The sequence below is a fragment of the Dermacentor variabilis genome, chromosome 10, assembly GCF_050947875.1.
Source record: "Dermacentor variabilis isolate Ectoservices chromosome 10, ASM5094787v1, whole genome shotgun sequence".
NCBI lineage: Eukaryota > Metazoa > Arthropoda > Arachnida > Ixodida > Ixodidae > Dermacentor > Dermacentor variabilis.
In genome coordinates, this window is record NC_134577.1 from 122179374 (window position 1) to 122203296 (window position 23923).

The following is a 23923-nucleotide window of genomic DNA, read 5'->3' on the forward strand; positions in this document are numbered from 1 at the left end:
TAGGTGTTCTTTTCTGTCTTCATCCTTTGTGCTGTTAGAACACTGTCAGTAAAATGAACCAACTTCGCTAGGTCAAGGTATTTTTGCTGACCTTTTCCTCTTGCCACAAATGTGTTTTTTCATCACAAGATGTTGGTGCTGTCGAACAAGTTTGCTAGGATCCAGAAGTGCTCTCTTTCTACTTGTACAAGTTGAACTATGTTAAGCAGACTGTATGCTTAAAGGAAAGCCAGGGCTTCATGTATTTGCAATGCATTCCTTATGTAAGTGCCCTCTATGGTTGGACTTCGCAGTGCCTGTTGCTGTGTTACCACGCGAGTCAACACCTTTACCGCGAGCAAAGGGCTCTCGAATGCTAGCCAATTAGAAAATGCTCCTACACAAGGAGAAGTTTAGCAATAAAGTGTCCTGGCTGTCAAAACCGATCTAGTTGTCCACTGTGGCACTTTGTAGGGTTTCCTACTAAAATTACCAACACGAACTGCAGAGCTTAGATTGTTCAGTTACCTTGGGAATGATGGGTAGTATATGTGGATTTGTGTAGTTTTTGATTTTGTAGCTTCATAGGTTCAGTGCAGACGGCGAGAAAGGACGCGAAAATTGCACAGAAAACTGGAGTTCACGGAGCTATTTCTCGTCTTTCCTGCCACTGTGCGCTGCCATCTTGGTATCGTTTGAAAGCTCAGAGTCCCACCTTTCAGTTCACTGCATTCTCGCTGACGATGGCTTCATAGAAAAAGCGCAAATATAAGACAGTCGGGGGCAGGTCTGATGAAGCCCGCAATGCATGCGGGCCGCCTATTATCTGTGTGCCAGCACGCTGAGAGGTGCCTTCTGATTGGCCGTTGCTATGGCAACTAGGCCTAGCAGGTGAGCTCGTCTGCTGAGCCTGCCAGTGGCTCTGCTTCGGAAACTGTTGATATGCCATTTCTTTACTGATAGTATTGTGAACATAAGCGGCAAATTGATGCTCTTTAATGTTTGAAACTGAACACCCTTACACAAAAAGCGAAGCGCAAGCCGTCTGCGCTTCTTACGGCCAGAAAGAGGAGGTGGTTTTCTGAAGGTTCTGACTGGTTCAGTGCGTCGCGTAATCTCATACTGCATCGACAATAATGCAGCAGTGAAGCTCACCATTGCCCATTGTCCTCGCCTGTAGGTGTGCCTTGGAGACCGCAGACAATGTGCCGATGCCTCTTCCCGTTCCTCTTGCGCGTACACGGGTTCATGTTGGTGCATTCCAGATTCTGTTACGAGCCTATATGTGTGCGTAATGTCAACATCAGTGGAAGGATTTTGTGTTTTTAATTACCTACACATATTGTGATTACTATTTCTCGGTTGTGAAGCTTGAAATATATATTTTACCAGTTTTTTTTTTAGTTTTTGATTTTTCTTGAGTATAGCTTTTTTAAAGTTTCATATTTTGGGATCTGCACTGTGTCCCTTCTTCACATTCAATTCTCATCCTTTCTTCCCTTGAATACTGGCTAGTCAGAGAGCGCACAAAAACTGTGATATAATGTCTTAGGACACTTAAATATTTTGAAATCCTGTAGAACTTGCCGGCAAGAATTCACATTTGTAAAGCTGCAACATTAGAATTTCATAACTTTGGCTAATATACATACACAAATATCAAAATGCTAACTTGCAGTATTTAAACATCCAGGAACATACCTGCTTACTTTTAGCTATCTTGTTGCAGTACATTTTTTGCAAATCACATCCCAAATTTTTGAACACCAGAAGAATTGCAACTGCTTTTTTTTATTGACCTCGAAAGAAATCTAGTTGCATATTTGAAGCAGATGACAAGATTGGATATGTCCTGAAAGCTTCATGCGTCCAGTGCTGACTGCTATGCAGACTCTTGCTGAGGCTGTGGCAGCTCCCCCCACGTTGTTCCGTGTCACGGTGGAGTGCACCACAAAATTATTCCCTCCCCTGCGAGTTATCCTGCACACCATCCGCACCAAAGAGCTGTGGAAAGATGCCCTCAGTGCCGGGCCTCCCGTGGGCTGCCGGGCTCTAGTTCAACGGGCCCGTGCTGTTGCTGAGATAGTTCTAGGGACCCCAGACTAAGGGTCCCTCCCACACTCTTACTTTTTTTAAAAATTAAATTGTTTACTCTCTCTCTATAGCGAATATCAACAATGCCATATTTCCTCATATTTAATACTGTTTGTCTTTTGTACTTTTCTCAAAACGCAAATTTTGGGCTCCATGTAATATTCAGGCCTTGATATCTCAACAACAACAGAAAAAACTAAATTTCTTTTGCAGAACGTAGCCTAATGTATACTCCATGAAGTATAGCAAGCTGTTGTTTTTTGTTTTTTATATGGAAATTAATTATTTTGTTGCATTTTCTGTCACATGGTTGCCACATATTGTGGGCTTGTATTCAATTGGTTGTAAAATATTTATTAATGGCCAGATAAAAAAAGTGCTTGCTATCCTTTATTTCTTATTCTTTATGCTATTTAACCATGCCTTACAAATAATTTTTTCTTGTGCCATTTATTTTTCATTGTGGCCTTAAGCAGTGGAAGTGAAGTGTTAACTTTCGTAGGAACTAATAGACCTACATCAAAACTAATTAAATATTTGAAATCAGCACGAAAATCCTAATAGGAGTGGAAAGTTTCATTAATATTGATGAAATGAATTATGAACATTATTTCAGTAGCAGTGTCCTCCCTTAAGTAACAATTGGGACTTGTGTCATGTGGATTTGAAGCTGACATATCGATACGTTATAAACGGATTTACCATTGAAAATTAAGTTCCATTGAACACACTAATGTGGGGCACGTTTGTTTAGCCACAACGGTCTCTTGAAAGCAATTTGAGTGTTCTTTCATATGTCACATTAATCAGAGTGCATGCAATCTGATTAGCCCAAGACTCTTTCGGAATAAGAATCGGTGACAACATTCAAGATACAGCATTTTTTTCATATAGAGTAAGTGCAGCGTGGGGTTGATAAGTGATAATGAAGTGAAAAATGGTCACTGGCAAAAAGCAAAGCAAACTCTTGACAATAGCTTTGCTTTGGGTATACAACACATGCTGGCTGGGTTCCCATGCTGGCTAAACTGCCACACTTGTAGCTCTCGTCGGCACTCGCGCCAAGTTGTCCTCCAGGGGTCTTTGTAGGAAACTCTGGGCTCATTGTAGCTTACGGTGCTTACAACTTAGGGACAAAAAGAAAGCCCTGCCATGTTTACTCTCCTCGCTCTTCCGAATGCCATCACTAACTTTTTCGACGCTGATATTTCCTAGAACACTTCTATAAAACATGCTTGTTCCGAAATTCGAAAAATTGCTCATCTTTTATACTTTATCGAGTCACCATGTCCACGGCAAATATGAAGGTAGATAGCATACTCCTAAGCATATATTAGTGTGCTGCTTGTCTGTGCGCCAGGTTCGAGAAGCATATTCGCGAATACTACCCTCCTTTTTAACTTGCCTGTAGGGATGTTCTCTATGAATGGTCTCAAAGCTGTGAGAAAAAGAACATTTTAAAGCTTATTGCATTCAAACCTGTTATTATAGCATATCAATTTTTGTTGACTGTGTTGTCATGTTTCCAGCTGCCGAGCACTGCGCCCCAAGCCCTCGTATAGAATTGAGACTTGTTTTTGTATGCTGCTGTTGTCGTCTGATAAACATTATTATTATTATTATTATTAACAGGGCGCTGCTGGTGGAGCGGGAGGATGGCGTCGTGATGCGGCTGGACCCGACCAACCGTACGCGGAGGGAGGCAGTGGCCAAGCAGCTGCTGACTCCGACGGAGGCACACCAGCACATGCTGCGCCGCTGCAAAACAGTGCATCGGCACCTGCGATCTGGCGACATGCTGCTCCTGAACCGGCAGCCGACACTGCACAAGCCCAGCATCATGGCGCACAGGGTCAGTGCTTCCTGCATAATTGCCCATGCAGAAACGGCCTGGTCCTGCATGCGCTGCACTGTGGAGCTTTGAGGTTGCGGGTTCGATTCCCCGCAGCAGTGGCCGTGTACCTCGGATGGCCAGAATGAATCTGGAGTCCCCCTACAGTGGCATGCCTCATAGTGAGATCGTGGTTTCAGCATGTAAAACTCCAGAATTCAGAGAATGCATAAATTTTTGTATGCAGTTGAAGCAGCTTTGGGCTAACTTTTGCGCCTGGAAGTTTGGAACCACAGTTGGGCAACTCGGTAGGATTTGGGCGTGAGCTAGTTGAAATGATACCTTCATAGTGAAACGGCTAGAAAAACGGGGACAAGCGAAGAACACAAGAATGAACACTCGTGACTGTTAGCTGTATATAGCTCGTCATGACGTATTTATTCGATTATAAGGCAGTCATGATTTAAGGCAAGGGTGCAGTTGTGGGCCCAATAAAGATAACTGAAGTATGCACACTAATATGGAGTAGCCGACAGACTATTCAGACTCGACGGGGTTTGCTTGAAATGCTGAATTAGTAAAACAGCCAAAATGTGAAATGGTGACCACGAAATAAGGGGGAAGGAAGCTTTAAATGTGGAGTGGCGAGTTTTTTTGAATTTTGCCTTTAGGTGTGGCTTCATGGCAGTGTGAATTTCCCCTTATAGTGTGGCTTCACGATATCATGGAGCGTACTGCCTTAAAACCACACTATCAGACAAAGATCCCGCTATCTAGAAGCCACACTATAAAACGAAATTTGCACTGCTGTGAAGCCACAACTAAAGGCAAAATTCACATATAAGGCGAGGGTTGACTTTGAAGCATAGCATTCTGGGAAAAAAATGTTGCCTTATATTCAAATAATTATGGTACTTGCGGACAACTTTCTGTGGCACTGAAGAGATTGCTTTAGATGCAAAGCACGTATTTACATGATAGAGCTTCTGAAAATAAGCAAATAGTCCCACATTCTCATTTGTTTGGCTATGCTGGGGAACTGGTAATGTAACTGTAACTGTAACTGGTAATGTAATGTAACTGGTAATTGTGTTTACTTCAGTAATTACATAAAAAAATGTTGTGAAAATATTGAAAACTTTGAATATTCGATTCAAATCGGTTAATCAGTTAGTATTCGACCTGATCCGAAAGACACTATTCGAAATATTCAAATCTACAAAAATTGCTTTGGCAGTTCTTTGTCAGCTTCGCCACAGTACAGCCATGTTAGGCGGCGAAGCACATTTGCTGTGCAGTGAAGCATATAAAAAGTAAGTAGAAGACACTGCTGGTGACTATGCATTAGCGGCGCTTTGGAAGAAACAGATAAGATCAGTTGGTAAAAGAGAAGACAGGGCGGACACTGGTTTTCAACTGATTTTGATCCTGGAAAATGCACCCATATGGCACATGGTAGCAGATGAAAGAAGTGGAGTTGTGGCACATATGTCAAGCCAGTCGTTACAGATGTGTATCAGACAAGTTTCGATGCAGATAGTTACAGTTTCTACGATAAGCACTGCTGGTGCTTATGGCAACCGGACACCATCAGCTCATGTACCGAAACTGTGCTGCCTCTTCCTGCATCTGTACAGCATCAGCCACAAGGTGGCAACCTCTGTGTCTGCTACTACTCTGGCTAAGTGACTAAAGACACTGTTTCCAAAAAGCAAATTTCACCAAGTAAGAAGCTTGGCAATGTTTTAGATCCTAATTTTAAAGTAGATGAGTACCACCAGATGCTTCAATGGTAGATGGGATTATAAACCTGGCTTTACGAGAAGCAAGGAAAATTTCAACACCAAGGAACCCAGACATGTCCTCAACAACGAAAGCTTATGTAAAGGCTCCTTTCATGTGAGCACTGTGGAATGACTTCAACCAGCAGTAGTTTTCACTGTCACTTCACTGGCTTTGTCGTCATACCACCTAAAAAGAATATTTTGCCCATCTCTTCACACCATCTCCGATGTATGCAGAGATGTATGCGGACTTTCGCTAGACAGGTTTTCACTTTTTGGAATTCGATTGTTCTTTATTGGTCTAGTACCAAATGTGTCCTTCACTGCCAATTTATAAAGTACCGGACCAGCCGCTAAATATCTGTCAAAAAAGAGGTGTGTTCCAGGAGCGAGATTGGTTGCAAGCCTGAGCACAGCTGACTCTCCTATTGCAGAACTTCTTTGATACAAAGTAGACTTCAGTCCTTTCAAAATCCAAAAGGCCATTTGGCGTCGCAAGCACAAAATTTTTTAGGCCATTGGGGTTGGGTTTTCGAGGCATGCACTGTCTCAACTTTGCTGAGACAGTTCGTAATTGCAGGTAATTGCAGCCAAATATTTCTTATTTGCTAAGTACAGTGGAACCCCGTTCATACGTTTTTCACCGGACCGGGGAAAAAAAACGTAACAGCCGGGAAAACACAACAGTGAGGAAAGCTCCGAAAATGAATGAAAGAAAGTGCAGCTTCAACTATAGACAATTTATTTCCACAGAGTTCGCTTAGGACCTAAAAAAAAGTCCAGAATTGTGGCTTGCCGTTTCTTTCGCTCGCTAGAAATCACCACACGTTTCTCAATAGCCTGGAAGGCCGCATTGCTGTCAGCGTCGCTGTGAGGTGCGACGTACCTGCGGAGGAGGTCCAGAGCCGCGACTGCTTTTCCAAAGCTACGATTTGGCAACTCCCCGGCATCATGCGACTCGTGCATCGCACTCTGCGACTTCACTCGCGACCGAGATCCCAACGATCTCGGCGATGCTCTGACACTCTGACGTCACGACGACAACATCCATGGCGACGTAGTCGTCGTATGTGACCGCCATTTTGGCTTTTGGCGAGTTTTGGCCGGGCTTGGCTATGAAGCTGGCCGCAAGAAGCCGCACGCCAATTCGATGGCGGCCTCTCGAACTGGCGTGCGGCTTCTTGCAGCCAGTTCCATGGCCAAGCCCGGCCAAAACTCGTCAAAAGCCAAAATGGCGGTTGGAGCGCGTTACCTACTTTAGCCCAGGCAACTGGCCCAGGCGGGTTCGGGGGGCTAAGTTGCGACGTATCATGCAGGAACGTTTTCACAGCTACGACGTAACAGCGGGGTTCCTTATACATTGGATCCTATGGAAGCTATGCCGGGACTGGATGAAAACGATGTAGCAGCCGGGAAAACGCAGCAGTGAGGAACGTAACAGCGGGGTTCTACTGTAGTTCCAACAGACTGCATGTGTGTACTGTCATATTTATTTTTTGTCATTGTGACCCAATGTCCAATATATTGGACATTGTAAAAAATGTCACGCGCTCGCGAAAACTACCGCATTAGTAGCTCAAATATGCGTTTCTCTGTGTTCCTTGAGTTCTTACCAACACAAACCAAGGCCTAAATATGCTTTATCACATGCGAAAAAACATACAACTTTACTTACTTCTTAGGCAGCAGCCGTCTCAGTCTGTGCTCAGTCCTACCATTTTCAACTCTCCTGGAAATGCGAGCAACAGAGCGACTTTGACCGTAGTCAATAGATAACAGCACGGGTCATAGTAGCAGCTGGAAAAGCCCCGTCTATGAGGCAAAATCTGTTTTGACAGCCGTGGCGCGCTGTGCTTCATTGTCCAATATACTGGACAAATCTTCCATTGGTGGGCGACGTATGTCGCTGCTCCCCAAACATGTCGAGTCCTTCCTTTGGGACAACATCAGATAGCTGAAGTTATGGTACTGTCAAACAAGTGTTGTACTTGAGAGTTTTGTTCACTACAAAGCATAATTTTCATGTACGTTATTTGTTGTGCAATGAACTTGCTTGTTTTAATATGCCACCCACTCTTTGTTTCTCTCTGTGTTGAGGGATGAAATAAAGTTTGATTTGATTTGAAAGCATTACAGTGAAACCTCATTAAACTGTAGTTGGCCGGAGCTCGGAAAAAGGTACGTACTAAATGGTCATACTGTTTAACGAATTAGCATGAGATCGCCCACTTACCTGTTGAAAACGGAACTCGGAGGGAGTGCGATGAAAGGGGAAAAAAAACATGTAGTGTTTATTCACTTGGCGCGACAAAAGTGTTATTTTCGTTGGATGCCGCGGCGGCCTAGCACGACGACAGCGGCCTCAAACTTACTGAAGCTGCGTGCCAGCTTTTCAGCCAGCCCCCTTTTCTCGGTAAACACTGGCATGGCAGATTCCTCGTTGGCATTACGTATTCTCCGTGAACGCGCGCAGCTGTGCTGCAGTAGTCCCGGGGCGTCTTTTTTTATTGCTGGGTGCTGTTCTCGTCGCGACGGTTGCGTTCATGAGGCTGACATGACGCGCAGCTTCTGCCACTGTCGGGCCTAAATTGCCCGTGCTGTCGCTTTCCGTGCCGTCCTCATCACTGTCGTTAGTCGACACTCCGGCAACAACAGAGGCAACGATAGCGAAAAGTCGAACCTCGTAGCCGACATCTTTTCGCAGTTGCAGCAGCGCTGCCGAGCAACTTCTTCGCATTCGGCCACACACTGTAGTCAACAGCAGATCCCTGTCGCGTGCCAGCGCCGACTTCTCCGTGTCACGTTCGATAGCACAGGCGATGTCTAATTTTTCTTCTGTGCTGAGCACTCTGTGTCTTTTTTTTTTTTTTTAATCCGAGCTTCGGCATGACACGAGTCCTCACTTGCACGATGCCACAATGCTCTCTGGCATCTCTCTGGCATGGCGCCGAAATGATGTTGATGTGGCTGCACACACAAACGCGCAGGGTGCTTGGCGGCTGTTCTGATCTCTGAGGCTTGTTGTTCTGCCGGGTCGCGCGATGGAGACGACGCACCGCCGTGTTTGCGCTACGAAAAGTGTAAATGCTACGTTTTAACCGATGCGTACGCAATAAGCTGGTACGGTTTATGCGGATACAAAACACATTATGTTCAATGGCCGGTGAGTCGGGGATTTGGCTTTGCTACTTTTAAAACGAAACTACTGTTTAAGCGGGTACGGTTTAACGAGGTTTTACTGTACATGCCCCATTATGTGAAAATCTGGGGGTGGCGGTGTGACCGAGTAATGTTACCAAAAATGGTCAACGACCCGCCGTGGTTGCTGAGTGGCTATGGTGTTGGGCTGCTGAGCACAAGGTCGCGGGATCGAATCCCGGCCACGGCGGCCGCATTTCGATGGGGGCGAAATGCGAAAACACCCGTGTGCTTAGATTTAGGTGCACGTTAAAGAACCCCAGGTGGTCAAAATTTCCGGAGTCCTCCACTACGGCGTGCCTCATAATCAGAAAGTGGTTTTGGCACGTAAAACCCCAAATATTATTATTAAAAATGGTCAACGGCACAAAGAGCAAAAACACATAAAAATGCTCAGATTGATGTCAAAATTTTCAGGGAAGTTCTTGTAAAGAAAGTGAATTAATGGCCTTGAAAAGAAAATGTACGTTTTGGTCTGGGTCAGAAACGAACACAGGTCTCTGAAGTGCAAGACGAGCATGTTTCCCTAACACAACGGCAGCTCCACGTTTGCGAAAACAATTACATTTTTGCAAAACCAGTAACATTCATATTTGAAAAATATCTTAAAAATGCACAATTCGACTCGCACTTGGGTTTTATTATTTGAAATTGCTATGAAACTAAAAAAAAAGTTGATATTCACACACCTCTAATTAAAATATATCATAAAATACACCACTCAGCTTTACATGTGTAAAGACACTTAACTCTCCTGATGTTTGTCTTTTCTGCATGGCTCTCACATTTAAGGGTTGGTTTCCTTGCATGACACATGACGGGAGTAGGTGTTGGTAGTTTTCACTTGTGACAAGAAATGACGGATGGGTTGCGTGTACTACCTAATGGCAGATTAACTGTGTGCAAGAGGGACTGGCTCCTTTCTCTTTGGTATTATCAATGGCAAAACACAATTGCTTTTAATGCGTTTCCGTATACAACTTAGTCCTAGGTGTCTGGCATGGGCTAAAAATTTCCTTGGTAATATAATTTTCTCTGGTGGTTTGAACTTGATTGGTTATTCAACATGTTCCATCAAAGAACTATTTCTTGTATGTAGCAAGGCTGCCTGACATTCTTTGCAAAACAAGCCGTAAATGCCTGCTTTGTGTTTGTGTTACTGTGCTGTCAGTCTTTTTTGTAATCAAATGCACTTGAAACTGCACAATTATTTTTATTTGATCTTTTATGTTTTGGGGGGAATGTGGAACTGTGACAAGTGACAAGCTTTGTTGATTCAACATCTGATCTGAGAAACCAGAACACAAAGCATTGCCAAACTCTGCCAGACCAGTGCTTGGAGCAGTAATGCCTGTGCAGGAGCTCTGCCCTTGCAGCTTTCTCTTCTTTGGCGCGGAAAGTTGTCCACGAGTTAGCTGTACAGTTGAACCCACCCATAACAATATTGTCACGTGGTGGTGACGTTGAAGAACACAGTAGCAATACTGTGAAGGACAAAACTTTTATTGGGCGAACCTGTGCCCACAAAAACAGGCTACACTTATAGCACAACGATAGCAGCGAACACGGTCGGCGATCGTCGAAAACCTGATCAGCGGGTCAAGCGCGTCCGCTTTTGTACATAATTCGTCGAATGTTCCAGAATAATCGCTGGGACCTGCGTGCCTTCTACAAAGCTCTACATTATTCGCGTCGCGCACACATGCGATCAGATTACACAAGGCTCGGTCACAGACAGCGAATGGAAGCATCGATAACGTTCCAGAAACTTCCGATACATGCAGGCACGTCCTGCGCTGTACGATAACATTTGTTAGGCGGTGAAATGTGTCGCCCGATTAAGACAAACAAGTACACGTGTCAGTATTCAAGTGCCAAGGATGACCCATTGTTTTAACCAATAAATGTTATAACCAGGGCCACGAATTTCTAGTGATGCCTTTTCTTGTTGCTAATGCTTCTTCCTACTTTTCATGTTCGTGAGTGGTAAAGTGGCGCTTCACTCAGGGTGAGGAGTATAACGCGGCCACTTATGAACATGAAAAGTGGGGAAAGGCAAAAGCATTAGCATTAGAAAAGGCATTAGCATCGGAAAAGGCATCGCTACGAAATACCAGCTCAGGTTGCAGAAAAGAAAGCAGAGGGGACAAACAAGTACAGTGAAACCTTGTTGCTATGAACACTACATTCAGAAACTTTTCAGATGAATGAACTTTTCAGAAATCCCCTGCTGACTGCTCATAGTATCAATGTAAAAATATATCAGTACTACAAACTTCAGAATAGCAATCTTTATTCAGTTTTCATGGCATGTAAACAATGCCTCAGTATTACATACAAACTAATCTTCCGAAATCCGGGGATTTTTAGATTTCTGTGTATCCTTTACGGCAGCCGGAACAGTAGGCTAGCAGACGACATGGCATAGGAAGCGGATGCTGTGCTGCATGGGTGCGGAAAACCCAAGACGGTGCTGGAGGGGTATGCCCGAAGGTTTTGCGAGTGCGTACTGGGCCCAGACAAGTGTCGCCTGCTAGACACACCTCTGCTAGCAGCAGAGGTGTGTCTCTTCCTTCTCTCACCCTTCTTCCTGCGCATGGCTCTTCTTTCTTTGGCACTTCTTTCTGTGGTCATACCAGCTACTTGTGCAGAGAAATGTAACCTCTGCCACATGGTCCCACTTTTCAGATGACGTCGTTGACACGTGCTTGCACTTTAGATTAGTTGAGGTGTCCACCTCAAGTGAGGCAGTTGCAGTGTCCACGGCAAGGAACGTGAAAAACAAACAAACAAATGGTACGCTTGATAGGCGACATGGAGCTTTTTCTTTGTCAGTGTTTTTCTTGGCATCAGCGTCTCCTTTGCACTCGCCACGCTATATTGGGGGCGAGCTCCACCACTGGAAAAGCTGCCGCCACCGTCGGCGTGACGTGGCATGAGGGATCACGTGAACACAGCAGCCGCACTGCTTCGGAAGCGCCGAAGCGAGCTGAAAATGTAAGTTTAATGTCCTACCTGTGCTGCAGTATGGCACGAAGGCAGGTATAGTGAAAAGTTGCGCCATGCTGGCGGTTTGCATTCTTTCCTTTTTAAAAATTTTGCATTCTTTCTTGTTTTTGGCACATGCACCTGGTAGCGAGATTTACTTGTAACTGATAATGTGGCAGGCGAACATCGTATTAAGTGCCATAAACATATACAGAAGTGCACGGTGCATCAGCTGCTCACGTTTATATTCAATGTATGGTTGAAACCGGTATTGTTATAAGTGGGTTTGGCTGTACAGCTTGGACAGTACAGCCTTGCTACAGGGACGGGCTTATAGTTTGAATAGCAGCAGGACAGATCTTGCATTTGTAACCTGCCATTGTAATCTAGTGGCTATGGCAAAATGCTTTGCCCATCAAAGAGCCCCAGGTGGCCAAAATTATTCCAGAGTTTCCCACTACATGTAAGCTGCTTACAGCATGAGCTGTAAGCATGAGCCACATGAGCCACAAGGGAGTTTGTGCAGGTGAACCCAACTCTCTGTTTGTCACGGACTAGTATTTGGAGGTGGGGTGCTGACAGAAGCTCTGTTGCAGGCACGTGTGCTGCCCGGGGAGCGGACCCTACGGCTGCACTATGCCAACTGCAAGTGCTACAATGCCGACTTTGACGGAGACGAGATGAACGCGCACCTGCCACAAAGTCCCCTGGCGCAGGCTGAGGCCACTGAGGTGGCCAGTGTCAACAGGCAGTACCTGGTGCCCAAGGACGGCACGCCGCTCAGTGGCCTCATCCAGGACCATGTCATTGGGGGCTCGCTCCTGACCATGCAGGGGCGCTTCTTCACAAGGTATGCAGAATGGACTACGGGCAAAGGAAGACTCACTAGTTTGGGCTCTGTTAGGCCTTTTGGTGACAGTCGCGTGAATAGGAGTGCCAGGTGTGTACAACGGTTCCAGCTTAACATCATCACCATCATCAGCCTATTTTATGTCCACTGCAGGACAAAGGCCTCTCCCCGCGGTCTCCAATTACCCCTGTTCTGCGCCAACCAATTCCAACTAGCACCCATAAATTTCCTAATTTCGTCACACCACCTAGTCTTCTGTCGTCCTCTACTGCACTTCCCTTCTCTTGGCACCCATTCTGTAATCCTAACAGTCCAATGGTTATCTATCCTACACATTACATAGCCTGCCCAGCTCCATGTTTTTTGTTTTATTGTCAATTAGAACATCAGCTATTCCCATTTGCTCTCTGATCCAAGCTGCTCTCTTTCTGTCTTAGTTATGCCTAGCATTCTTCGTTCCATCGCTCTTTGCACAGTCCTTAACTTGTTCTTAAGCTTCTTTGTCAGTCTCCAAGTCTCTGCCCTATATGTCATCACCAGTAAAATACACTGATTGTATACCTTCCTTTTCAATGATAACGGTAAGCTTCGAGTCAGGAGCTCACTATGTCTGCCATATGCAATCCAACCCAGTTTTATTCTTCTATGAATTTCCTTCTCATCGTCAGGGTTCCCTGTGATTAGTTGACCTAGGTAGACGTACTCCTTCACAGACTCTAGAGGCTGACTGGCGATCCTGAATTTTTGTTCCCTTGCCCAGTTGTTCATCATTATCCTTGTCTTCTGCATGTTAACCTTCAACCCCACTCTTACACTCTGTTAAGGTCCTCAGTCATCTGTTGTAACTCGTCTGCAGTGTTGCTGAATAGAACAATGTCATTGGCAAACTGAAGGTTGCTGAGGTATTCGCTGTCGATCCTTACTCCGAAGCCTTCCAGGTCAGTAGCTTGAATACTTCCAAGCACGCAGTGACTAGCATTGAAGAGATTGTGTCTCCTTGTCTGAGCCCTTTCTTTATAGGTATCTTCATACTTGTGTAGAATCAAGGTGGCTGTGGAATCTCTGTAGATATTTTCCAAGGTATCTACATAAGTGGTCTGTACTCCTTGATTGTGCAATGACTCTAAGACTGCTGGTATCTCTACTGAATCAAATGCTTTTTCGTAATCTATGAAAGCCATATAAGAGGCTTATTGTACTCTGCAGATTTCTTGATAACCTGAATAATGACATGGATGGGATCCATTGTAGAGAATCCCTTCCTGAAGCCCACCTGTTCCCTTGGTTGACTAAAGTCCAGTGTCGCCCTTATCCTATTGGAGATTATTTTGATAAATATTTTATATAATACTGGGGGGGTAAGCTAATAGGCCTATAATTTTTCAGTTCTTTAATGTCTCCCTTTTTGTGAATTAGTATAATGTTTGCATTCTTCCCGTTTTCTGAAACCCTTGCAGTTGATAGACATTTTGTATAGAGAGCCGCCAGTGTTTCAAGCATTATGTCCCCTCCATCTTTGATTAAATCGGCTGTTATTCCATCTTCTCCTGCAGCTTTTCCCTGTTTCATGTCTTGCAAGGCCCTTCTGACCTCATCTCTAGTTATAGGAATAGTTTCTGTATACTGTTCACTATTGTTTTGAATAGAGTACTCTTGAGTCCTCTGGGTACTGTACAGGTTAGTATAGAATTCTTCCGCTGCATTTATTATACCTTCGAGATTGCTGATGATATTACCCCTGCTTTTATCTTTCAGTGCATACATCTTGGTTTGTCCTATGCCAAGTTTCCCTTCTCACTAATTTCAGGCTTCCTCAGTCTTTCTCATGTCATAATTTCGAATATCAGTTATTTTTGCCTTGTTGATCAGTTTTAACAGTTCTGCGAATTCTATCCTATATCCTGAGTTGGAGACTTTCATTCTTCGTCATTTCTTTATGAGGTCCTTTATTATTTGGGAAAGCTTGCCTACTGTATGCCTTGGTGCCTTGCATCCCACTTCAGTTGCTGCCTCTGAAGGCAGCCTCGTTACAGTTTCATTCATTACCTCTTTGTCATCATCATCATCTCTCTGTTCTAAGGCTGTAAATTGATTTCAAGTACCAGCCTAAATTTGTCTGCTCTTACCCTTTCTGTCTCTAAGTTGACCTGTTTCTTCTTGACCAATTTTACTCTTTCTCTCTTCAAATTGAGGTGAATCCTAGCCCTCACTAACCTGTGATCACTGCGCTTTACCCTACCTATCACTTCTACATCCTGCACTGTGTTGGGATCGTCAGAAAGTATGAAATCAATTACAGTCCTTGTTTCACCATTAGGGCTTTTCCAGGCCCACTTTCTGTTGCTATGCTTCCTGAAAAAGGTGTTCATTATTCTCAGCTTATTCCTTTCTGCGAATTCTACCAGCACCTCTCCTCTAGCGTTTCTAGAATCTACGCCGTAGTTGCCAGTTGCCTGTTCACTCGGCTGCTTTCTCCCCACTTTTGCATTAAAGTCACCCATTACTACTGTATACCGAGTTTGCACTTTTCTCATCGTTAATTCAACATCTTCATAAAACTGATCTACTTCCTCATCGTCGTGACTGGATGTTGGAGTGTAGGCTTGTACTCCCGTAAATCTATACCTCTTATTAAGTTTGATTACGACTACTGCTACCCCCTCATTAATGCTGTAGAATTCGTCAATGTTGCCCGCTATGTCCTTATGAATTAGGAATCCTACCCCGTATTGCTTATCATCTGGGAAATCTCTACAGCAGAGATGGCCATTACTCAGCAGTGAAGATTAGAAGAAGCCTCACGACTTCTTCTAATCTCGCTAAGACCAATAATATCCCAAACAATATCTGATGGTTCCTCAAACAGTACTGCTAAGTTAGCCTCACTCGACAGAGTTCGGCAATTAAAGGTTGACAGATTCGGTTTCCATTTGCGGCCTCTCCGGACCCAGAGATTCTTAGCACCCTCTGCTGCATTACAGGTCTGACTGCCGCTTTGGACAGGTGCTCCACAGCTGCTGGGGACTGAGGTCCGTGAGTTAATTGTAGATATCTTTGGGGAGTTTGTGGCGGAATACTGCCCCAGGGAGGCCAATTCCTGTTCCGGTGAGGGAGTGTCTTTGTTCAAGCTTAGTAAGCCTTCCTAATTTGGTTTGGTTGTACCTGGATTAGTATAGCCCCGCTTGCTCACGGCATCTTTCGTCAGTGTCAGGTGCCACTCCAAAACTGCAAATGGAGTGCACTGGAGGATGTCAAATTCAGATACACCATCGTAGATGAAAAAAAGGGGGGCGGGGGGGGGGGATTTGAACATCCAACTACCGCAGCCGAGCGTACGACATAGCTCAGTAAGATAATCCCACAGGTGGCTAGGCTACCTTGTCGCCGAAAAGTGCGGCCCAGAGGGCCCTATGGGCCTAAGAGATCTGCTAATTTGTCTGGACTTTGCGGGTTTTGCTGATCGTCATAGGTTGCACAATATAGTATCAGTTCTTCCTGGTCCTAACATCTTGTTTCCCGAACCTCACGCACGCAATCACTCTTAAACGCGCCTAGGTGCACGATATATTTTCGCTGAAATTGAGCAGCACTTAACACTTGCTATAAAAATAAGAAAGGGAAAAGTTTTCAGCACTTACCGGGAGGGCCCCAGTCGCGTATCATTCCTTCGTCGCGTCTGCGTGTCTTTTGGCGTCCAAAAGCTAGCTCTCTTGGGTATCCAGAATGGTGAGTCCTATCGCCGTATCGATACCGCTCTGAGCCTCATGCAAAGGAAGCGACCTTGAAAGCTCCCAATGGTGTCTCCACCCTTTCTTCAGCTTTGGACAGCGGTTATAACAGAGCTAATAAGGAGGAGGAAAGGAGGGTAACTGACCTCATAGTTTTTCTGGGAACACTGCGGCGATAAATGCTAGAAAGTTGGGAATTGTATGCCTTCTTTAACATACGGTACTGCCTTCTTCAATCAGTCAGACATGGTTTGGACATTTTACACTTGTAAACAATGTGCGGCTCTGTACCTGCCGCGGTCGCCCCTGGCTGAATTCTGCTCACATTTTCCACAGAGATTGCATTGCGGCGCGAGTTTGGTTTAATACCATGTTTATTTAGCGTTGTTGTAAAACTACATTCCATACAGCAGCAATTCATTCTTGGAAAGCTTGTTTGCAACCACGCTCTAAAGATAATAGGCTTCCTGTGCAGTTTTTCAATGACAATTGGTGGTATTGTGTGCAAAACTGATTCCTGTTCCTGATAGTTAACTGTCTTTTTTGGACTATAAGTCAGTACAGGCATGTTACCTAACTTAAATGAAATAATTATGGAGTACAGAGTTGGCAACTCAACTGTGCAGCTATTCGCCAAAGGGGGTCTCGGATTCCAGGTGCGCATGCCAGAGATAGAACAGCTGCTCACACACTAGGTGAAGGCGTGCAGACTGCAAAAGTGCTGCAAGATGAAGTAGTTGAGAAGTAGGGAACTTCTGTACCGGATTCTGTTCACTGATAAGAAGATTTTCGTGGTCAAACCGGCTTGGAATTTCCAGAATCACCGAGAATCGCTGCTGAAGGGTTCTCGGTGAACTGTGGGAGTGGAATAAAACCATTTTCAATGAGAGCATCATAGTTTGGACTGGAATTTCGGTCCTTGGCAGCACCAAGCTTGTTTTTTCCCAAAAGGGGTCAAAATCGATGCTGAAACCTACCGGAAGCTGATCGTGGAGGGCAGCGTCATTCCCTGGGTTCAAGAGAATGCAGAAAACATTGATGGACGACTGAAGCAAGACTGGGCCCCTGCCCATTTCATTAAGAAGGCCCTTGAGGGGTTTGAGGCGAACCTTCCAGGCTTCTGGATGAAGGATGTTTGGCTGTCCAATTCCCTCGATCTCAATCTGTTGGACTTCGCTGTTCGGGGCATTGTGGAGCAAAAAAAGTGCTCTTTCAAGCACTAGTGGCTGCTGCTTATGGCTCGGCCGCGCGGGTGCCATATCTTGAAAGCGATCTGCGATGTGGACCAGGTAAGCCCAGTGACATTAGCTTCGCATGCGCTGGGCTGACAATGTTTCGTGTGCGTTGAATTAACAGACAGGATGAATGTCAAATCGTTCGCTGCCGCGCTTCCTCGCACCAACGTTTTGACAGCAACCTTTTGCGGTCATCCAGCGAGATGTGTTCATGTTTACCTGTTTGTGCGTGACACCGTGTTTGTTAATTTAGTTAGTAAGTGAATGTTTACAACCTTATACGGCCAATAAATCTTTACTTTGCCTAGCTGTCTACAAATTTGCTGTAGCAATTGATGCTTTGCCTTTCGGGCGAAACTGCAACTTTTTTGTTTGTTTTTGCTTTGAATGTTCATCACTCACTCTTTGTAATAACTTTGTTAGACATTGTGACCAAAGTTTCGTAAGTGAGGTGTTTCAGATATTACGGACTTTGGATAAAACGGGCATTTTTTGTCTGGTTATCAGCATCTGTTGTAACGAGAGTCGACTGCACTCTGAAATCTGGGCATTGTAAATTTTCCGTGTATATTTTACGGGAGCCAGAATAGTAGGCTAGCAGACGACAAGGCGCAGAAAGTGGGACACCGTGGTGCACGTGTTCGTATAACCTACGATGGCGCTGGAGGGGAAAAAAGAAAGAAAAAGAATGCCCGAAAGTTTTGCGAGTGCATACTTCACCCAGACAAGTAAGTGTCACCTAGCAAAAGAGGCGCGTCTTCCTTCTCTCGCCCTTTCTGTGCACGCCTCTTTTCCTTTAGGGTTCTTCCTGCGGTTGTACCAGCTACATGTGCGGAGAAATGTAACCTCTGTGCTCACGAGGATGCCACACGGTCGCCCTGTTCGGATGATGTCGTTGACACGCGCTTGCACTTTGGAATAGTTGAGGTGTCTGCCTCAAGCGAGGCAGCTGCAGTGTCCATGGCAAGGAATGTGAAAAACCAACAAAAAGAAACAGTATGCTTGACAGGGGACATAGAGCTTCGTTGTCTGTGTTTTTCTCGGTGTCAACGTTTCTTTTGCACGTGTCGCTCTATACTGTATATGCTGCTGCGATGGTGTGTGGTGTCGGAATCTATGGAAAATAACAACAGCACGGGCCAGGGGCCAATGGTGACGTTTTCGGTAGCTACAGCATAGGCTGAAAGCCAACAGGGATGTTTTTTGGGATAGCTCATACGGTGACAACCGATAAGTTTATGGGCGAAGTCATTAATTTTTAGGCTTTCACTATAATGACATTTCAGATTAACAATTTGCCGCAGTCCTCTGAAGTTCGTTACATCAAGATATCACTGTATTCACATTCGATTAATATTCAGAAAATTTGATATACTAAACAACATTTCACTATAACAACATTTCAGAATAACAATTTGACACGGTCGGCTGAAGTTCGTTACATCAAGATTTCACTGTATTCACGTTTGATTCATATTCAGGAAACTTGGAGCATAACTGCGAGTTGGCCTAGTTGGAACAGATTCATCTTAACACTTTTTTTGCGCAAACAAACAGGGACGAAGAATAGTGGCAACACAAGGACGAGCGCTCGTCCTTGTGTTGCCCCTATTCTTCGTCCCTATTTTTTTGCGCACAAAAAGTGTTAACAGGAAACTTGATATGCGCCCACCTCTATTTAGAATTTTATTGCAATAGCAATTTTAGACACACTCCAGGTGCATTTTTATTATCATTGTTGCCATGCTATCCCAAATAAAAACTCAACTGTGAGGAGGATGAGCAGTCTGTGAAGCCATATGCTGTGGTTTTGAGAGCAAGTGTGTGAGGGTGACCTGGAAAGAAGGGTGGCAGGACGCATGCCATCTTTGTGTGCGCCCAATGTTATTCTGCTCCTCTGGCGCCACCATGGATGTTATGAGTGCCAGGAGAAAGGCTGTACTGAGATACTTCAATATAATAAAAACCTTGATGTAACAAAGTAATTAGCTTTTCATAACTTGATGTTCATGTAACACTGTGTATCTTTAACCTCAGTGCAGTCACACCTCAATATAATGAAGCCATACTTGCAGCCAAAAAATTTGATGAATCGCAAATTTCGTTACTTTTAGGTTTTAACGTTTCAGCAGTAAAAACAATTTGACAGTTTCCCAGGGCATTCCTGGTCTAGAGTACCTTGTCAGTAAGCACCTAAAAACAAATCAAAGATAGTCGGGCACGATAGCGTAGCTATGAGCGCCGGCACATGCCAAGCACATACCACCGAGAACAATGCATTGACGTGGCTCATGACATCCGATAGATTAGCACATGCTGCAATGCGAGACGCCGTAAATATAGGCCGCCATGGCTGATGGCACTTAGTGCCCGTAGCTGTCATCAATTGGCACCCAAAAATTAAACAAAAGTGTAAAAAGGTACGGCTATTTATCCTGAGGAAATAAAAAAAAGTTGGTGGCGATAGCACTGAGATGACTCCACGAAGTACGGCTCATATTTTGATCCATGTCATGCAACATAAACATACCGTATTTACTCGAATCTAATGTGCACTCATATTAAAGTTTGTTACAGTGCAAAAAGTGCACTCTAACATGCACTTTTTTTCTATAAAATGGGTCCGAAAATTGCGTAGGTGTTAGAGTTGGGTACGACCCTAAATCTGCATTATCATATCGCCATCGGGATTTCAAAATAGCTGCCTCGTATGCACTTTGAGCCTAGCTGCCGTAGCTTCCTCCATGTGCTATAGTATGTGTGTTTAGGTTAGTACACCATCCGTCTTGCTGTTTTCTGCGTTTGCAGCATGGAAGTGTTGACTGCGAAAGCACGCTGAGTGTTTATCACGATTCCGCAAATAAAAGGAATGGGATCATGTGTGCGGAGACGGACAGAAATCGGACCACATCATGGAGGTTCAAAGTTTCCGAAACTTGCGTGCGGGACTGGCGCGAACAGAAGATCTGTTCTACCCTGGTAGCTGCTGCGTATGGCACGGCTGCATGGCCCCTGTATTGAAAGCGATCTGCAGCGGAGACAAGAGTCTACGCATCTGGGCGCACTGCACTGTGTTCTCGTTGCTTCGTTTGCGTTGAAGTGAGAGGCTGCACAAAGGTCAATTCACTTGCTCCTGCTACAGCACTTCCTCACTCCAGTGTTTTGATAAGAGTTTCCGCGGTCACTAAGTGAGACGTGTTCATGTTTTGCTTGTGCACGCGTGTCGCCATGCTCTTTAATTTAGTTAGCGAATGCTTAAAGGTTTATATGGCCGATAAAACTACTATCATTACTTTTCGTATCGCTGTCTACTAATTTGCTATCATAATCGATGCTTCGACTTTTGGGCAAGACTGTGCCTTTTTCTATTTATTGCAAATTTAGTGTATTGGGAGTAAATCTTTGTTTTTCCAAATGAAAGAAAGTTGTACTTTTGTATGAAAGAATGAGGTGTACGGTACTGTAAAGAACTGTTTTTTTTTTAAGTCATGGCAAACAGGTGTGCGTTACATTTGAGGGCGGGTTCCTTTTCCAGTTTTTTGTCTTTTTTTTTGTCACGGAAAACAGGTGTACGGTACAATCGAGGGCGCATTAGAATAAATACGCTATCTCACTCGCTGACCACGAGGTCACCGTCACAATGCAAGCAAATGGTTTGCACCATGTCTTGGAAACTTGAGATTGTAATGTGAAATGCCTCCACAATCTCCCTTTCTGTCTGGTTTCTTGATCTGACCAAAAAGGTAGTGTTTTCCAAAATTGGCTTGCGAAGAGTCTTTTGCTTACTCTCACCTTTACCTTTACATCCTTTGCAATGTTGGGCTAAGGTGCCTCCTGTGTTATTCTTTACATTCCAGTTATGTTCACGTGTCCTTTAGTTGAAACACATATACCTGTTTGTCCGATGCAGAACCTTTCACAGGTGAGGGAAGTAAACAACCCCACAAATACTCATTGAACTGCTTATTGTGCTTCGTTGTGCACTGAGGCTTGCACTTATTTCCTTGCATCACCAAATGGCATACTCTGCCGAGTTTACGTGGAGCCGAGAAGATGACCTTGACCCCGTAACGGCTCGCCGCTTTTTTATGTGTGAAACTCGATGAATGTAGGGCATAAACTGAATTCGTCTTTGTTGAAAGTCTCATTATGTTTTTTGCAATCTTTTAGTTTCTGCAAGAGACTTTCACATGCGCTGGTGATTAAATTTTCCGGATATCCAGCCGAAAGGAAGCGCTGTACATGCTGATTGAAACTAGCTTCCATTGTATGTTCGCAGGATTTTTCCGGGGCAGACTTGCAGGCTAGGGTGACAGCGCGCTTAACAAGCTTGGAATGCACGCTTTAAACGGCAGCGGGCTCTTCTTTGTCCTCGGCTTGTAAGAGCAACAGATGTGTTTAGTGACGAAATGAAGTTTTAGGTTCAGGAACTGTTGTCACTGGCCAACTCATGGGTGAAAGTGAGACCTCCAGAGGCGGATTCGAACATTTCTAGAATGGAATTAGTCGTATCATCAAGGTTATCCTGTGCATGCAGGTGAAGTATGACAATTGTCCACATACCATATTTACTCGATTCTAATACACCCTTGATTGTAATGCGCACCCATTTTCCGTGACCAAAAAAAAGGGGGGGCAAAGGAAATGCCCTCGATTGTAACACGTACCTGTTTGCCGTGATGTAAAAAAAAAAAAACAGTCTTTTACAGTCCTGTGCACCTCATTCTTTCATACAGAAATACAACTTTCTCTCATTTGAAAAAATACATTTACTCCCAATGCACTGAAGTTGCAATAAATAAAAAAGTCATAGTTTCATGCGAAAGGCGAAGCATCCATTATGATAGCAAATTATACCGTATTTATTCGCACATTGATCGCACTTTTCTGTAAAAAAAATTGACACAAATTCAGGGGTGCAATCATTATGCGGGTTAAATTTCCCGCAAAAAAAAATATTTTTTTTTCATCCCGCGTTTGCTGTGGGATGACAACAGGTCAACAAATAGACGGCTGCCACTGTGTGTAGTGCGGGACACCAAAACAAAAATGGTGGCCGCTGGAGCAAGTCGAATGCGCCAAACACGATTCTTTTTCTTCTCGTGAGTACATTGCGTGCATTGAAACAGTTTCTTCCGTATCAGTAATGAATAATATTGTTAATATCGGCAAGTTTGCGGCAATGACATAGGGGTAATCACACTTTCACGGAGCTTCTCACACTTTTGGGAGCTTCTTGCCATAAAACCGTGCTCTAGGATTACTGTGATAAAACCGTGATAAAGCTGAATAAATATCCTGTTGAACCAATGCATGATGGTGACCGCAATTTTTGACGCAGTACCGGATCTCGCTGGATTTTTTAGACATGATGCACTCGCAATGTCTCAAGACAGAAAATGTGGTGTCTGGCAACAAAGTTGCCGTAATTCTTGTTGTTGCCTCGCTTCCATGGGATTTTGAAGCAAAGCTTTTCTGCAGCATCTGAAAAATTTTGATGCCTAATTCATAACACTGTGTGGTTCGGTTCGGTGAACATAGCATTCGGTGGGCAGCATCCGAGGTTGTGCTGGCAAGCCACAGCAGCAGAATGGATGCGACGAGACCTTTGCTTAGCCCGATCACCACAGTGCGGGGGACTTGCCTTTTTTTTTTTTTTTGCTTTCCTGTCTTAGTAGAGACTAGACATCATTGGTTAGGTACAGGCTGTAAAAGTGGTCGCAGACTCTCTATTTCACTGCAGTGGCTTTTTTTTTTGTTACTAAAGTTTGTTTTTTCTAGACTGCCTGATTATTATGACATTTCTTGTGGCCCTTTTCATGTAAAAATAAAATCGGTTGCCAACTGTACTTTGCATAAAAGGTTGAATTTTAATGTAGCAAAATTTTGACATAATGAAGCGCCGACTTTACTGACTTCATTGTGTTGAAGGTCCTGTGATCTGAGATTTGGAGATGTGGCACTGTTTGAATGGTGAAGCAAGGGGCAACACAACACTTTCGCTTTGGGACAAGCACGCATGCTCACCGCTGTTAGAGCTCATCATGCCAGCGTTGTGGCATAGAGTGAGACCTACTCATGTTAGTCTGGGCATGTGTGACATGATTGTTTAATTATTAAGCCATTGTTTACTGCAATTTGTATGGCCGATAAAACTGGGCACGTTACCTCGTGTAATTGCCTAATACAGTCAAACCTCGATATATCGAACAGCGCGGTGATCATGAAACAGTTCG

At 44.3% G+C, this 23923-nt stretch overlaps 1 protein-coding gene across 3 annotated transcripts in view; it reads left to right on the forward strand.

The window, feature by feature from the left end:
- The window catches only part of Polr1A (RNA polymerase I subunit RpI1), a 314770-nt gene that overhangs the window by 80889 nt on the left and 209958 nt on the right, over nucleotides 1-23923 (forward strand). For all 3 annotated transcript variants that reach the window (XR_012823481.1, XM_075673365.1, XM_075673366.1), the window contains exons 9-10: nucleotides 3706-3925; nucleotides 12471-12724. Coding sequence is in view for 2 of the 3 variants with exons in the window: in XM_075673365.1 (XP_075529480.1) it covers nucleotides 3706-3925; nucleotides 12471-12724 (474 nt within the window). In the remaining variant the exon portion in view is untranslated. The remainder of the gene's footprint in view (nucleotides 1-3705; nucleotides 3926-12470; nucleotides 12725-23923) is intronic.